Source organism: Xenopus tropicalis, chromosome 5 (assembly GCF_000004195.4).
Source record: "Xenopus tropicalis strain Nigerian chromosome 5, UCB_Xtro_10.0, whole genome shotgun sequence".
Classification (NCBI taxonomy): domain Eukaryota; kingdom Metazoa; phylum Chordata; class Amphibia; order Anura; family Pipidae; genus Xenopus; species Xenopus tropicalis.
This window is the reverse complement of record NC_030681.2, coordinates 5374762-5391716: the sequence shown is the minus strand read 5'-3', so window position 1 is coordinate 5391716 and position 16955 is coordinate 5374762. Positions and strand designations below refer to the sequence as shown.

The 16955-nt window shown below is 47.7% G+C and overlaps 1 protein-coding gene across 1 annotated transcript; it reads right to left on the bottom strand.

Annotated features, from left to right (window-relative positions):
• Positions 1-2616: 2616 nt before the first annotated feature.
• Positions 2617-16897, bottom strand: slc4a1ap (to solute carrier family 4 member 1 adaptor protein). Its single transcript, XM_002938421.4, has 14 exons — positions 15220-16897; positions 14058-14250; positions 13492-13614; positions 12534-12594; positions 10714-10853; positions 9625-9785; positions 8361-8430; positions 7834-8017; positions 6792-6891; positions 6474-6681; positions 5450-5551; positions 5292-5362; positions 3848-3920; positions 2617-3612 (listed from the first exon to the last, which is right to left on the bottom strand). Exons 1-14 carry the CDS (start codon positions 16795-16797, stop codon positions 3563-3565), a joined length of 3114 nt encoding a protein of 1037 aa, XP_002938467.3. The 5' UTR covers positions 16798-16897; the 3' UTR covers positions 2617-3562.
• Between the last annotated feature and the right edge of the window lie 58 nt (positions 16898-16955).

Sequence of the window (16955 nt, the reverse complement as noted above, 5' to 3'; positions counted from 1 at the left end):
TGCTCCCACTTTGCCAAGCACCCGTCCTGCCTGGTTCCCAGCTTCCTTCTTGGTTCCTACTTAACCCTAACAGTGATCAGGGGCCCCTAGTGGAATGCAGTGGCCCCTGGATTTCCAGACATAGAGAGACTAAAAAAGTAGCTAAGAACAAAAGTCCCAGAATAGCTGAAACAATGGAATCCAGAATCCGAGGTTCTACTGGGTTCTCCATTCAGGGGAAGAGCCTGACGCTTTGACTAAGGGTTCTTTGGGCTCTTTAAGCGCAAACCCAAAAATACTTTGCCCCAAAAGTGATCATGGGCCCCTAGTGGAATGCAGTGGCCCCTGGATTTCCAGACATAGAGAGACTAAAAAATAACATAAACAGCTGAAACAACGGAATACAGAATTTGAGGTTCTACTGGGTTCTCTGTTCAGAGGAAGAGCTTGACGCTATGACTTTAAGGGTTCTTTACTGAGCTGTTTTGGGCTCTTTAAGCGCAAACCCAAAATACTTTGCCCCAAAAGTGTTCAGGGGCCCCTAGTGGAATGCAGTGGCCCTTGGATTTCCAGACATAGAGAGACTAAAAAGTAGCTAAGAACAAAAGTCCCAGAACAGTTGAAACAATGAAATCCAGAATCCGAGGTTCTATCTGGTTCTCCGTTCAGGGGAAGATCTTGACGCTTTACTGAGCTGTTTTGGGCTCTTTAACCCCAAAATACTTTGCCCCAAAAGTGTTCAGGGGCCCCTGGTGGAATACAGTGGCCCCTGGATTTCCAGACATAGAGAGACTAAAAAGTAGCTAAGAACAAAAGTCCCAGAACAGTTGAAACAATGGAATCCAGAATCCGAGGTTCCATCGGGTTCTCCGTTTTGGGCTCTTTAAGCTCTTTTTAACCCAAAAATACTTTGCCCCAAAAGCCCCCGTCTGGCACCGCCTGTTATTTATATTGAGCGCTAAATGTTATATGGAGTAAAGGGCAAGTCACACTGTTCTGCTCTACATCATGAAAGGGTCACGGAGAAGCCATTTCCCTGCGGTACTGGTGTCACGCCGATAGAACTGGGACAGAACAGATTTTCCCAGGGTTCCGTGGAAGGGAGCCAACCCCGATGCACAGCCGGACGCAGTGTTAAAGAAATATCATCCGAACCCTTCCAAAGTCATGTGACTCCAGAGCTCTGAATGCAATTTTAATGATATCAAATATTCCTAATTGCAATTTTTTATGGCTTTTCAGTGATTAAGCCTTTTATCCAGCAGCTCTCTGGTTGCTAGGGTCGTATTTACCCTAGCAACCAGGCAGTGGTTTAAACAAGAGATGGGAATATGAATAACTGAGGGCCTGCATAGAAAGATAAGTTATAAAAAGGAACAATAAGGATAAAATTGTAGCCTCACAGAGCTGGAAAGAGAAAGGTAAATCATTAAAAAACTATGAAAAAATAATAATGAAGACCAATTGCAAAGTTGCTAGGAATAGGCCATTCTATTACATATTAAAGTTAACTTAAAGGTGAATCTCCCCTTTTTAAGAGATGAGATAGAGCGTAGCATGGGCTTAATACAACTGTGGTCATGCAGCGCCACCTAGGGGCAGCCCCACAGCGATGCATAGAAGCGCATTGGTTTCCCACTGAATCAGGGAAGGCCGGAGGGGCAGCCCCATAGCAACGTATAGCAGCTCATTGGTTTCCCACTGAATCAGGGAAGGCCGGAGGGGCAGCCCCATAACAACGTATAGAAGCTCATTGGTTTCCCACTGAATCAGTGAAGGCCGGAGGGGCAGCCCCATAGCAACGTATAGAAGCTCATTGGTTTCCCACTGAATCAGTGAAGGCCGGAGGGGCAGCCCCATAGCAACGTATAGAAGCTCATTGGTTTCCCACTGAATCAGTGAAGGCCGGAGGGGCAGCCCCATAGCAACGTATAGAAGCTCATTGGTTTCCCACTGAATCAGGGAAGGCCGGAGGGGCAGCCCCATAGCAACGTATAGAAGCTCATTGGTTTCCCACTGAATCAGTGAAGGCCGGAGGGGCAGCCCCATAGCAACGTATAGAAGCTCATTGGTTTCCCACTGAATCAGGGAAGGCCGGAGGGGCAGCCCCATAGCAACGTATAGAAGCTCATTGGTTTCCCACTGAATCAGGGAAGGCCGGAGGGGCAGCCCCATAGCAACGTATAGAAGCTCATTGGTTTCCCACTGAATCAGTGAAGGCCGGAGGGGCAGCCCCATAGCAACGTATAGAAGCTCATTGGTTTCCCACTGAATCAGGGAAGGCCGGAGGGGCAGCCCCATAGCAACGTATAGAAGCTCATTGGTTTCCCACTGAATCAGTGAAGGCCGGAGGGGCAGCCCCATAGCAACGTATAGAAGCTCATTGGTTTCCCACTGAATCAGGGAAGGCCGGAGGGGCAGCCCCATAGCAACATATAGAAGCTCATTGGTTTCCCACTGAATCAGGGAAGGCCGGAGGGGCAGCCCCATAGCAACGTATAGAAGCTCATTGGTTTCCCACTGAATCAGGGAAGGCCGGAGGGGCAGCCCCATAGCAACGTATAGAAGCTCATTGGTTTCCCACTGAATCAGGGAAGGCCGGAGGGGCAGCCGCAGCAGAACAACCAGACGTGCAACTTCGCAAGGTTTTTTTTTAATGTTATTTTATAAACCAGACTACAAACTATTTGGTATTTACAGCTTCTGAATTGTACAAGGGGGGGTGAAAATAATAATAATTATAATAAAAAAAGCCCCAAACATCACAAACGTTAATATTCACACCAACGTATAACGGGGGGGTCTGTGGGGAATATAAACTACACCCTAATATAAAAGCCATGGGTTACATTCCCCCTCCCCCCAAATACCTGCGAAACTACTGCTATTGGCTCATTCTGACCCCGGTTTCCATAGCAGCATTGTATGCAGGGTCTCATTGACTTCTTGCAGGGTCATGCTTAAACCCAAACTGCCTGGGGTCCTTGTAACCCATAGCAACCTATCAAAAAGCAGTTAACTTTTACTGGTTAGCAGCAGCCAGGAAACGGACACCGCTATCTGATTGGCTGCTGTAGGCCAGGCCAAAGGTCTTTATGTTTAACCCTGAGTTAATTAGGGCCCGGGTTTGAGGTTGGAAAAGCATAAAACAAAGAAAGTGAATTTAGGGAAGACACAAGGGTGAGAAATATCCCCAAAAACATGGATTTTCTTCTTAACTCTAAGTAAGCGCTTCCCGTCTATACGTTACTGGTTCTCTCCCAGCGAATGGGCCCACGCAGATAACAGAACAGCCTGGGTGCTTATGCAGAAATATTCTGTGCCCCGTGGGGCTGAAGGCACCACAATACGCAGGGTGAAGGCCACAGAGCTTGCACTTCAGCTGCACGCGGCCAATGGGCGGATCTAGACACGGGCAACTATGCGGCTACAGACACGGGAGACATGGTTACAGCTCCCCCAGGGCCCGTGTATTATTAGACTAAGGGTGTAGGAAGCCCCCAGCCGCCCCCCTGTCCTTGCTCTGCCACCAACAAACGGGCGAATCCCACCGTTACGATGATATTTCGGCCGGGGGGGGGGGTCAGTAGCCATATTTCTCGTTTAGATGCGTTTTCCCATCACCTGTTTGACCTGGGAGAAAATTAAATAAATACTCGTTAACAAAAACAAGAACGAAACCCACCAAAAATGTCATTATTTCTTCCGCATCCATCACTGGTGCCCCATTATCTCAATACAAAGGATTTCCCTGGGAATTCGCAGCACTGCTGTAAATAAAAGCTGCATGAAGTACAGACAGAGAATATTATACAAAGTCTATTAGCCCGTTTCTCTATTCTAGAACAGTACCAGAACCCGAATATACCTGTAGGAGGCATCCATACGCTGTAATCCGGGTCATCCTCCGGGTAGCGGGTGGGCTGGGCGCCTACAGGGGGCTACAAACAGAAATCAATATTTAGTGTGCAATTCAGTACATATCGGACTCCCACATCCCTTTCTGTTCTGGTCTGGCAGTACAAGGGTTAAACACAGACACAGACCATTTGCAATTGGTCTTCATTTTTTATTATTTGCCATTTTTGAATTATTTCGTTTTCTGTGCTGTGACACTCCATGTTGGAATTTCAGCAGCTATCTGGTTGCTAGGGCTTAAATTAATCTAGTAACCAGACAGTGGTTTGAAAGAGAAATAGGAATATAGAGGAGGGGCCTAAATAGAAAGATAAGGAATAAAAAGTAACAATAACAATAAAACTAGAGCCTCACAGAGCAATAGGGTTTGGCTGCCGGGGTCAGTGACCCCCATTTGAAAGCTGAAAGGAATCAGAAAAGGAAGGTAAATAATAAAAAACAATAAAAAAATGAAGACCACCTGAAAGGTTGCTAAGAATAGCTCATTCTATAACATACTATAAGTTTACTTGAAGGTGAACAACCCCTTTAATGTCACTTACTGACTACAGGCTCTATTGTGTCTCCAGCAAAGGGGCAATAAACAGATGTCGGTGACAGTTCCCTGGCTGAAGGGGCAATAAACAGATGTCGGTGACAGTTCCCTGGCTGAAGGGGCAATAAACAGATGTCGGTGACAGTTCCCTGGCTGAAGGGGCAATAAACAGATGTCGGTGACAGTTCCCTGGCTGAAGGGGCAATAAACAGATGTCGGTGACAGTTCCCTGGCTGAAGGGGCAATAAACAGATGTCGGTGACAGTTCCCTGGCTGAAGGGGCAATAAGCAGATGTCGGTGACAGTCCCCTGGCTGAAGGGGCAATAAGCAGATGTCGGTGACAGTCCCCTGGCTGAAGGGGCAATAAACAGATGTCGGTGACAGTCCCCTGGCTGAAGGGGCAATAAACAGATGTCGGTGACAGTCCCCTGGCTGAAGGGGCAATAAACAGATGTCGGTGACAGTCCCCTGGCTGAAGGGGCAATAAACAGATGTCGGTGACAGTTCCCTGGCTGAAGGGGCAATAAACAGATGTCGGTGACAGTCCCCTGGCTGAAGGGGCAATAAACAGAAGTCGGTGACAGTCCCCTGGCTGAAGGGGCAATAAGCAGATGTCGGTGACAGTCCCCTGGCTGAAGGGGCAATAAGCAGATGTCGGTGACAGTCCCCTGGCTGAAGGGGCAATAAGCAGATGTCGGTGACAGTCCCCTGGCTGAAGGGGCAATAAACAGATGTTGGATACTGTTCCCTGGCTGAAGTTTCTGTGCTTTTACCACAGCCCCGATTGGTGCATCAGTGAGCGCAAATAAGAGACCAGGCAGCCAGAGCCCCAGCAGCATTCTGGGAAGCCTTACTTACCCTGCTTGGGCCATGCATCTTCTTCTGCTTAACTGCCCCCTCTTTGTGTTTGCTGGCTTCCTTCTGGGACACTGCAGAAAGACAAAATCCTTAAAGGGGCAGTTCATCATTAATGTCACTTTATACTCAGTAGTGAAATGATTGGTTGAGCTGCTCACCTTGGGCTTTGCTTTTGCAGGGGGCTGGAGACTCATCGTCTGGCTCTGAACCTTCGGGGTTCTTTGGTGCCGAATGGGGAAGTTCTTCTTCCATATCTGGAACTGAATGCAATATATACATGAAGTTGGAACTGCTCTTATCTGGGAGCATTAAAGGGGAACTAAACCCTGCGGGACAGCGCGGCTCAACCAAACGTTACTCAGCTGTTGCCGGACTACAAATCCCAGAATAATGTAACATATAATGAAGGGTGAGGCATGCTGGGAGCTGTAGTCCAGCAACATCAGAGTTGTATTCTTAAAGCAATATTGCCCAATAAAACTTTCCCCCTGCATTAAAATGCAAGAAATCCCCCAATGAGAATCCCAGCTGATGTGAGTAAATCCGGCTCCCTGTTCTCTGTTCCTGCAATTGGAGTTGGGAGCAATAAGCACAGTTTCCCAGCACTGAACAAGTCTGTCCCTTTATCCCCATGTCTGATTCCTGTGCCATATAATGACGGGAAAATGCCATCATTATCTCTATATGTAAGGTACCAGCAAGGGGCCTGACACAGTGCTGGGAATCAGCATTCTCATTGGTCACTTCTCTTGCACTTATAATCACATGTTGCTCAGTAGAAGGCTCATTGGGGAATTTCTTTGCATCTATAATTAGGGTTTTTAACAACTTCTATAGCAAAACTAGGGGGCGCCGTGGGGCAGCATTATGGTTGGGTTTATATCCCCTTTAAACATGCGGTTGGCACTGTATTTATACAGCTATATATTTGGTGTGTACATGGGCCACAAAGACATATTTGAGAGCAGTTACTTTAAGACACACTGGGCTGTACTACTATTATAAGTGGGGTAATATACATACTATTAAATTATATTGCAGCCTTTATGGGGAAATACATAGATGAAAGAAAGAATGGCGGAGCCCTTAAATGGGTGTGGCCTAAAAGTAGGCGTGCCCTTGCTCCAGGCAGATGCTTCAGTTTCCATAATAGACATTTCCACGACAGACATGGCTACCTACCAGGCTTAGCTACAGCAGAGGAAGGGGGTGAGCAGGAAGGTTTTATAGGGGATCCTTGGTCAGTTTTCTCCCTAGAATCCCCCTTTGCAGTCTCCTCTTTACTTTCCACCTGCATTTCTTCCTCCTCATCTTCTTCTTCCACCTCGTTCTCATCGCCTTTCATATTAAAAAAGCTTTCGGGAAGGTCTGTTCGCTTGGGAGCCGGTTTCTGAGGGAAAAAGGGAATATATTGCAACACTTCCCATATACACACAGTCCCACAGGCTGTAACATTAGGCTAATGCCGCTTTCATTCTAAAACAAAAAGAAAAAACTTACCCCAACTGTTCCAGTTTTCAGTTTAAATTTGCTTCCTCCTTTCATAGCTCCAAACATGGGCAAAGCAGGTTTCTTGGTCTTGGAGTCTGATGCAGCCAGACTGAAACAGGAAATGGAAAATTCAGTATCGGGGGCATAGGATGGGACTGGCAGAGAGAAATGAGAACAGAAAGACTCATATTGCAAGCGCACCCATCAATGTGGGGACCTTAGATTGTAAGCTCACTAGGGCAGGGACTGATGGGAATGTGATAGGGACCTTAGAGTGTAAGGTCACTGGGGCAGGGACTGAGGGGAATGTGATAGGGGCCTTAGATTGTAATCTCATTGGGGCAGGGACTGATGGGAATGGGATAGGGACCTTAGATTGTAAGCTCACTGGGGCAGGGACTGATGGGAATGGGATAGGGACCTTAGATTGTAAGCTCACTGGGGCAGGGACTGATGGGAATGTGATAGGGACCTTAGATTGTAAGATCACTGAGGCAGGGACTGATGGGAATGTGATAGGGACCTTAGATTGTAAGCTCACTGGGGCAGGGACTGATGGGAATGTGATAGGGACCTTAGATTGTAAGCTCACTGGGGCAGGGACTGATGGGAATGGGATAGGAACCTTAGATTGTAAGCTCACTGGGGCAGGGACTGATGGGAATGGGATAGGAACCTTAGATTGTAAGCTCACTGGGGCAGGGACTGATGGGAATGTGATAGGGACCTAAGATTGTAAGCTCACTGGGGCAGGGACTGATGGGAATGGGATAGGGACCTTAGATTGTAAGCTCACTGGGGCAGGGACTGATGGGAATGTGATAGGGACCTAAGATTGTGAGCTCACTGGGGCAGGGGCTGATGGAAATGGGATAGGGACCTTAGATTGTAAGCTCACTGGGGCAGGGACTGATGGGAATGGGATAGGGACCTAAGATTGTGAGCTCACTGGGGCAGGGACTGATGGGAATAATGTTTCATGTCTGTAAGGGCTGCACCTTATGACCCTGCATTAAGTAGATCCGTACAGGTTTATTTGCCCTTTGCTGACCTGAGTTCCGGAAGTTTTGTCGGCTGAACAATCTTTATCAGCCCTTTCAGTCTCTGCTGCTCCTTCTTCAGCTCAAAAGAGTGCAAGTGGAGCTTTTTGCGGGCGACGCCATCGAGTGCAGCCCCCGATTTTATTTCTGTCATGAAGGCATCGAGGGAGTCCTGAGCCGAGCCCTGCGATTCAGCTGTGAGGGAGAGAGAATGGGAACAAATCAGAAAATGTATATTCCAAAGTGGGGAGAAAGGACAAGTTTACCCATAATACATGCAGAGGACCATGCCGAGGCAGACAGGTAGTAGCCCGGGGGCCGGGTAAATGACCTTGGGTGGGCCGTATCCCTGGGGGGGGGCCATATCGGGAACCCCTGAACTAAGCGGCAGCGAGACCTGTGAAGACCAACACCCCAAGTCTGTCCTACCCAGAGACCATTCCTAATGCTGCAGTGTGATTGGCCGATCATTATCATAAGGGAAATCAGGCGATAGAGCGGCAAATTGCTATTCCCCCCGGAGAGGGACAGCGGTTACCTGCGTGGGATGTCTGCAGCTTGGCGGCAATGTCACAAAGCTCCTTTTCAACAGCGTTTAACTTGACAACCTTAAAAGAAAAAAAAACAATGATTAAAACGTTTAAGCTACAGGGGATGTTCAGTGTAGAGTTAACTTTTAGTATGATGAAGAGAGTGATATTCTGAGATATTTTACAATTGGTCTTCATTTTTTATTCTCTGTAGTTTTTTAGTTATTTTAGGAGCTTTCCAGTTTGGAGTTTCAGCAGCTATATGGTTGCTAGGGTCCCAGTTACCTTAGCAACCAGGGAGAGATTTGGATGAGAGAGAGTTTGGATGAATAGGAGAAGGGCCTGAATAGAAAAGTAAATTACAAAAAGCAACAATAAAATAGAAGCAATTTTGTCGCTGCTGTGGGGGAGTTGAAAGAAGGCGGCAAATAGTATAACAAATAAATAATGAAGACCAATTGAAAAGTTGCTTAGAATTGGCCGTTCTATTGAACCACCACTTTAATAGCACTTTTCCGTATGTGTGTATGGGTTAAAGGTTATCTGTGGGTGGGAAGTTTAGTTCCTGCTGGAATAGGAACTATTTAAAGAGAAAATATACCTCCTTTTTGCAACATGAGTTCCTTCAGTTGGGGTGATGTAGAAAAGGTGCATAGACAATATCTAGACTTCCACAAATATATATATTTTTACACAGACATACAGGATTCCATAGACTGACAGGAAACCTTGATACTATGACAAACCTATTCCCAACATCCCTTAGGCTTGCAGTGTAATGCAACCCCTTGTTTCATTGTGAAGTGAAGGATTCTGGGAGCTGAAGTCCCTCTGTTTCCTATAGTGGGTGGTGCAGAGATTGTCTGGAAAGAAGGGACTTCATGTCCCAGAATCCATCACTTCAGCAAGGAACGGGCAGGGTTGGGTCACTACGAGCTACAGACTCTGCAGCACAGGCAAACTATTATGGTTTCCTTTTATTATGGTGTCTATGAACTTTTTCTACACAATCCTACTAAATGAGGCTATGTCAAAAAGGAGGGTATATTTTCCCTTTAAGTGGTAATTTATGACGACAGCCCTAATTACACAGTGGGGTTCTGTTTCCGTTACTTGCCCCTTATATCAACACAATGAGGGCATAGGGCTTTCTCTTGGGCACTACAAGCCCCACCCAGCCTCCCCAGCCAGCCAATGGAGAAGATCCCAAGGTTACACAGTTGCAGCTTCTGTATGCTGATTGGTTTGCTATAATAAAAACAGATCACCTACCAGGGAGTCATAAGTTTCTGGTTTATCTTCAATCTTCCCGGCCTTTTTCATGCGGTTCAGCCTCTTTTTTTCTACCAGCCCTGTGCGGTCGAGGAAGGTGTCGTCGTCGCTGTCATAGAAATCCTCATCCTCCCAATTTTTGGCTTTCCGCTTGCGAGCCACTGAATAAAACAAACGGCGGGCCGGCAATCATGTTAAGGATTTACCCACAGAATCTAAGTCCTAGCCTGCTTTGGTAAGGATACGTTTCTTTAACTGCCCCTAGCAGGGCAGCAAGGATGAGGATAGTGGGCCCAGCCTTGGGGTGAGGGCGGGGTCACTTTTTATCTCTAAATGACACTGTTACACAGCAAATAATTCCCTCTGCCATTTAACCTTTTATTCTTGTCCCAACAAATGTATTTGTAGCTGTAATATTGGTGTGTAGGCGCCATCTCAGTGCCTTGTGCCTGAGTCTGAGCTTTCAGCCAGCGCTACACATTAGAACTGCTTTCAGCTAACCTATTGTTTCTCCTACTCCCATGTAACTGGAGGAGTCCCAAGCCGGACTTGGATTTCTTACTATTGAGTGCTATTCTGATACCTACTGGGAGCTGCTATCTTGCTCCCTTCCCATTGTTCTGCTGATCGGCTGCTGGGGGAGGGGGGGGGGGATATCACTCCAACTTGCAGCGCAGCAGTAAAGTGTGCCTGAGTCTGAGCTTTCAGTCAGCGCTACACATTAGAACTGCTTTCAGCTAACCTATTGTTTCTCCTACTCCCATGTAACTGGAGGAGTCCCCAGCCGGACTTGGATTTCTTACTATTGAGTGCTATTCTGATACCTACTGGGAGCTGCTATCTTGCTCCCTTCCCATTGTTCTGCTGATCGGCTGCTGGGGGTGAGGGGGGGGATATCACTCCAACTTGCAGCGCAGCAGTAAAGTGTGAGTGAAATTTATCAGAGCACAGGTCACATGGCTGTGGCACCCTGGGAAATGAAGAATATGGCTAGCCCCATGGGAAAAACAGATTACAATGCAGGATTCTGCTGGAGAAGCTCTATTAACTGATGGGTTTGTAACAAACATGTTTCCCATGAGCATTTACCTGCCTCTTGGCGCAGCAGCCCTCTCATCTCCAGCATACGACAGGCTTCCAGCGCACACACCACTGACGCTTCCTTCTTCTTCCCAGAATGCACAGCCTCTGCCACTAACTGCTTCCCTGAAGCATCATCTGCAGGCAACCTGCAAACAGGAAACACAAATCTTCAGAACCAACAATGAAGCAGAGGGCAGAACCGATGGAGATGGAACTACCCCAGAAACAGTTAAGCCACATGGCGACCCCCCTTCCCGCCCCCATCTAGGGCATATGCCAGGCACAGTTCTGAAGTAAATTCTGAAATACACCCAGTAGAGCCTGAAGCCAAATCGTATAAACAATATGAGAATACAACAAAGAGCAATAGACTGACACTTGCACATTTGGGATACCTTATCTGAAAACCCGTTATCCAGAAAGCTCTGCATTACGGAAAGCCTGTCTCCCATAGACTCCATTTTAATCGAATAATTCAGAATCTTAAAACTTGATCCCAACTAAGATATAATTACCCCTTATTGGGGGCAGAACAGCCCTATTGGGTTTATTTCATGGTTAAATGATTCCCTTTTCTCTGTAATAATAAAACAGTACCTGTACTTGATCCCAACTAAGATATAATTACCCCTTATTGGGGCAGAACAGCCCTATAGGGTTTATTTAATGGTTAAATGATTCCCTTTTCTCTGTAATAATAAAACAGTACCTGTACTTGATCCCAACTAAGATATAATTACCCCTTATTGGGGGCAGAACAGCCCTATTGGGTTTATTTAATGGTTAAATGATTCCCTTTTCTCTGTAATAATAAAACAGTACCTGTACTTGATCCCAACTAAGATATAATTACCCCTTATTGGGGCAGAACAGCCCTATTGGGTTTATTTAATGGTTAAATGATTCCCTTTTCTCTGTAATAATAAAACAGTACCTGTACTTGATCCCAACTAAGATATAATTACCCCTTATTGGGGCAGAACAGCCCTATAGGGTTTATTTAATGGTTAAATGATTCCCTTTTCTCTGTAATAATAAAACAGTACCTGTACTTGATCCCAACTAAGATATAATTACCCCTTATTGGGGCAGAACAGCCCTATAGGGTTTATTTAATGGTTAAATGATTCCCTTTTCTCTGTAATAATAAAACAGTACCTGTACTTGATCCCAACGAAGATATAATTACCCCTTATTGGGGGCAGAACAGCCCTATTGGGTTTATTTAATGGTTAAATGATTCCCTTTTCTCTGTAATAATAAAACAGTACCTGTACTTGATCCCAACTAAGATATAATTACCCCTTATTGGGGCAGAACAGCCCTATAGGGTTTATTTAATGGTTAAATGATTCCCTTTTCTCTGTAATAATAAAACAGTACCTGTACTTGATCCCAACTAAGATATAATTACCCCTTATTGGGGGCAGAACAGCCCTATTGGGTTTATTTAATGGTTAAATGATTCCCTTTTCTCTGTAATAATAAAACAGTACCTGTACTTGATCCCAACTAAGATATAATTACCCCTTATTGGGGCAGAACAGCCCTATTGGGTTTATTTAATGGTTAAATGATTCCCTTTTCTCTGTAATAATAAAACAGTACCTGTACTTGATCCCAACTAAGATATAAATAAACCTTATTGGATGCAAAACAATCCTATCGCCTTCAATTAATGGTTTATTGATTTTTTATTAGACTTATGGTATGAAGATCCAAATTACAGAAAGACCCCTTATCTGGAATACCCTTGGTCCCAAGCATTCTGGATAACGGGTCCTATACCTGTACTATGAACAAAGGCAAAGTGTGTGACTACCTACTTGACTCTGCACAGCCACGTGCTGGGGCCCTGCTCCTCATACTCATATTCCAGCTCTTCCCCTGCAAAAACATAAAAAGAAATATTAGGGTTACCTGGTGATGCCGCGGACAGATAGTATTGTGCATTTTAGACAGGAGAGTAAAAAGGGAAATAGTACAGACACCCCACATAATACAAATCAAGACCAGTTGGGAATGGTCTCAGAATATCACAGCCAAATACACAGTAAATTTCAAGTTATACTTCCCCTTTAAACTGACAGCACAGGCAATTTCTTAACATTTTACTTCAATACAACAATCTAAATGATCTTCTATTTGGTACTTTCACTTTCTACAGTATGTATGTGGGTCTCAAGCAGAGGTGTGAGCAATCGCTATAGGTTATGTGTGAGCCCCTCTCAGACTGAATGGGGGGTGGGCTCTGTTAAAAGCATGGAACCTGCAGGGATTCAGTACCATCAGGATTCGGACCTACATAAAGCTTTGTATCAGTACTAAATAACTGATAAGTCTGTGCATTATTTTTCTTAGCTTGCTAGCTTTTGCGGAAATGGTCAAGGTAGAGTCTTAAGATGGCCAATTGTAGCGGCCGATATTGGCCCCTTAGACTGATTCGGCAGCTTATCGGCCTGTGTAGGGGCACAAACGATGGGCCTGTCCGACCGATATCTGGCCTGAAATCAGCCAGATCTCGATGTCGCAGTCGGATCAGGGGCCGCATCGGCTCGTAGATGCGGACCCCAAACCGACTGCGCCTATACTCGTTGGTCTAATTCGAACCTGCATTAGCCCGATATCACTCACGCGTAGGTGGGGATATCGGGAGAAGATCCGCTTGCTTGGCGACCTCGCCAAGTGAGCGGATCTGAGCGTGTATGGCCACCTTTAGCTGAGAGTGCATTAACTCCTTCATTCCCAAAGCCTGTAAGGGAAAGGCAAAGAGGGATAAATTACCTTCTCTGTCGAAGAAGCCCTGGAGAGCTTTTTTGGGATTCTTTAAGTACAGAGTTTCCTTCTCTTCCTGAAACTCAGCTGCAATTGGGTTTTCCTCATTATCCTCTTGGAGCGCATCCTCGCCTGCAACAAAGAAGCCATCAGTGCCCCCCTAAATGGAATGCAGAACCCCCCCCTTCCCTGTACCCCAAGTATATAAATGCACTATTGGGCGGCCCATTCTAGCATACACAGAACCTTATTATAAACTGCTCTATGTACATGTAGCTGGACTATATGTGGCTACTCCAACATGCACACAAGCCTTGGGCAAGGGCCACACGAGTAGGCGAGTAACCAGGCCAATCAGAATGGCCCCAAGTGATATACCTGGGTGCAAGCTACAAAACTGTTCAGCTCCGATACTGTACATGGGGGGAGCACAGGGGCATTAGCAATAACACAAATAAGCAGATAATGTAGATACAATAAACATTACTAGAGATATGTCAATGTATTTAGATTGTACTTTCTATTGAAAAGACCCGGGAGAATAAGGCACAGGAACGTTGCAGAATAACCCTTACCCATTCCCCACATACAGCCCCCATCATCCCCCAGGCTCCCCGGTTCCTTCACGTTCTTGCCGTCTTCTGAACTTTCTTCTTCATCAGAATCATCTCCCAGCATCCTCTTCTGCAGGCTCTCCCTCTGCCGCCGTGCTTCTTTTATCTGAGTGACTGTGAGATCTGACTCCTCCTCCTGATCCTCCTCGGGGCCCTGGCAGGTACAGACAGTGAGACACAATATATCTGGGGGCCACGTTTAGCAGCATAAACAAAACATACCTACACGGTAGTGAGGCGCACCCCTGGCTGACCCCCACCCCCTTTGGTGATATCAGACACGGGCAAAGCTGGCACGGGTGTATAAAGGATAAGGTGGGTTTGGGGGGGGTACTAGTTTGGGGTTAGACATGAGAATATTGGGGACAGTGTGGGTTGACCTGTAGATAATATGGCGCACTAAGCTTTAAAGGGGAAGGAAAGGAAACCCCTGGCCGGTGCAGTTTTCTCCTTACAGGAGCACCAGCTGGGGGTTCCAGGTAAGCAATTTCCTAACATTTGGCACATAAAGGGGTAGCTCACTTCTAAATGAAAAGTTACTTTGATGTAGACAGTGACTGCCAGATAATTTGCAAATGATCTTTTTTGATTATCATTTAGGTTTCTGTTTAGCAGTTCTCCAGTTTGTGCTGCTATCTAATTGCTAGAGTCCAACTTACCCTAGCAACCAGAGACTGGAAGATGACTAGGAGAGAGACTGAACAGAAAGATAACAGTAACACTAAACAGGGTTGGACTGGGCCGGCGAAAAAAACAGGGCCAAGGCCCCCCCCAGGCTCTGCTTGCTACACAGCCCTCGCTGGCCTGCTCCCCCCGCCTGTGAGCCTGTGCTCCCCCCTCTGGGTGGGGGGCCCAGTCTGACACAATAAATCAATTTCTTGCATTTTAATGCAGCCGCTGGCCCTGGATATTTGGGGGAAGTTTTATTGTGCAATATTGCTTTAAGAATACAGCCCCGATGTTGCTGGACTACAGCTCCCAGCATGCCTCACCCTTCATTATATGTTACATTATTCTGGGATTTGTAGTCCGGCAACAGCTGAGTAACGTTTGCTTGAGCCACGCTGTGTTGCAGGGTTTAGTTACCCTTTAATCGTGGAAATCCCATGCTGAAATGAATTACCTGCAGTATAAAGAGGCGCGTACTTCCCCCAAATTTCAGCACGTGTCCCACCCGAATACGACAATACGTTTTCGCCTGAATCCTCTGCTTGTTCAGGAAGGTTCCATGAGTGCTGCCCAAGTCATAAACATAAAATCCCGGTTCTTCATCTGGGCCAGAACCTTGAACGTGACGGTACTGCAGAACAGCATGGTAGCGGGAAACAGAAGGGTGCTCCAGGGAGACGTGGCAGGAAGGGAGTCTGCCAAAGACAGTCCAGCTCACATTGCCGAGGTTCTTAGTCGACACAATGCTCCCCCCTTTCAGGATCTCCAAGCAGTAAAGGGCCTCGGGCAGGCCTGACCATGGAGGTTCCCTATAGGGAATGGCAGGGCAGGTTCGGTAGGCATCAGAGGGAAGCCTGGCATTGCCATCCGTGGGCGTTTCAGCGCTGGGGGTCCTGCTGCAAGTTGGGGCCGAAGGCTGTGAATGGACGACTGGTTTGTCCCTTGGCTGAGCTGCCTTTTCAGTGCCACTCGGGCGGGCAGCAAAGATGGGTTTCTTAAAGGATTCTGTGGTCCTGGCATCATCGGGCCCCTCCATGGGACTGTCCCTGGGCGCACTGCAGCCAGAGCCTCCATCCTTACTGGGAGTCCTTGAGGCAATCTCCCCATAACTGGGCCTGGGACTAGGTTGTTTCTCTGGAGTGGCCCCTGCAGAATCGGGGCCCGTGGAACTGATGCCCCTGGGTGAACTGGATTCCTTGGGGGTGCTGGCCCCAGAAGCATTGGAGTGTTCATCCTCATTGGTCCAGGAGCTGGACTGCCCCTCCCCATGGGATTGGGTAACATGGGGCCCCTGGGATTGGCTATTATCGGGCCCCTTGGGGGTAACATGGGACCCCTGGGATTGGGCATTATTGGCCCCCCGGGATTGGGTATTATTGGGCCCCTGGCATTGGGTAACATGGGACCCCTCAGATTGGGCATGATTGGGCCCCTGGCATTGGGCATGATTGGGCCCCTGGCATTGGGCATGATTGGGCCCCTGGCATTGGCTATCATTGGGCCCCTTGCATTGGGTAACATGGGACCCCTCAGATTGGGCATGATTGGGCCCCTGGGACTGGCTATCATTGGGCCCCTGGGACTGGCTATCATTGGGCCCCTGGGACTGGCTATCATTGGGCCCCTGGGACTGGCTATCATTGGGCCCCTGGGACTGGCTATCATTGGGCCCCTGGGTGGGCCTGGAATCCCGTTGGGTTTCTGCACTGGTCCCTGTACAAGAGGAACTCTCATGCCTGTGGCCCCCAAGCCCCTCATGGCTATCCCTGACCCCCCTGGAACAAACATTCTTGGGGCCCTCGCTGCCCCCGGCCCCCTCACCCCCACCCCTCTCAGCAACCCCGGGCCCTGGAGTGGGGGCCCCATTGGCAGTATCGGTCGGGCCCCCGGTACTGGGAGGTTCCCCGGCAGCGCTCCCCCCTTGCCCATTATCCCCGGCCCCAGGGGCCCCCGTATCCCCGGCTTCCAAGGCAGCGGCCCCGGGATAACTGGCCCGTTCCCTGCCATCCGGGTCATGTGCAAGGGCCTCCATGTATCCAGCGCCACTTTCACCGGTTCGGGAGGAGAATCCGGAACCCACGGTACGTTATCCCGCTACAAACACCACAGAGCGGCCCGCAGCTGCTTCCGGTCTCATGGAGGCGCCTGTTGATGAGATCACTTCCGGCGTGCCCCCCCCCCCCAGTCTGG

What these genes read in the sequence shown, in the direction of transcription:
- slc4a1ap (XM_002938421.4), bottom strand. Translation starts at nt 16,797, where the DNA reads ATGGAGGCCCTTGCACATGACCCGGATGGCAGGGAACGGGCCAGTTAT. An exon ending in GCTGCAGACATCCCACGCAG is followed by an intron (nt 8,018 to 8,360) that starts GTAACCGCTGTC and finishes TCTCCCTCACAG; the next exon opens with CTGAATCGCAGGGCTCGGCT. An exon ending in ACAAAACTTCCGGAACTCAG is followed by an intron (nt 6,892 to 7,833) that starts GTCAGCAAAGGG and finishes TTCCTGTTTCAG; the next exon opens with TCTGGCTGCATCAGACTCCA.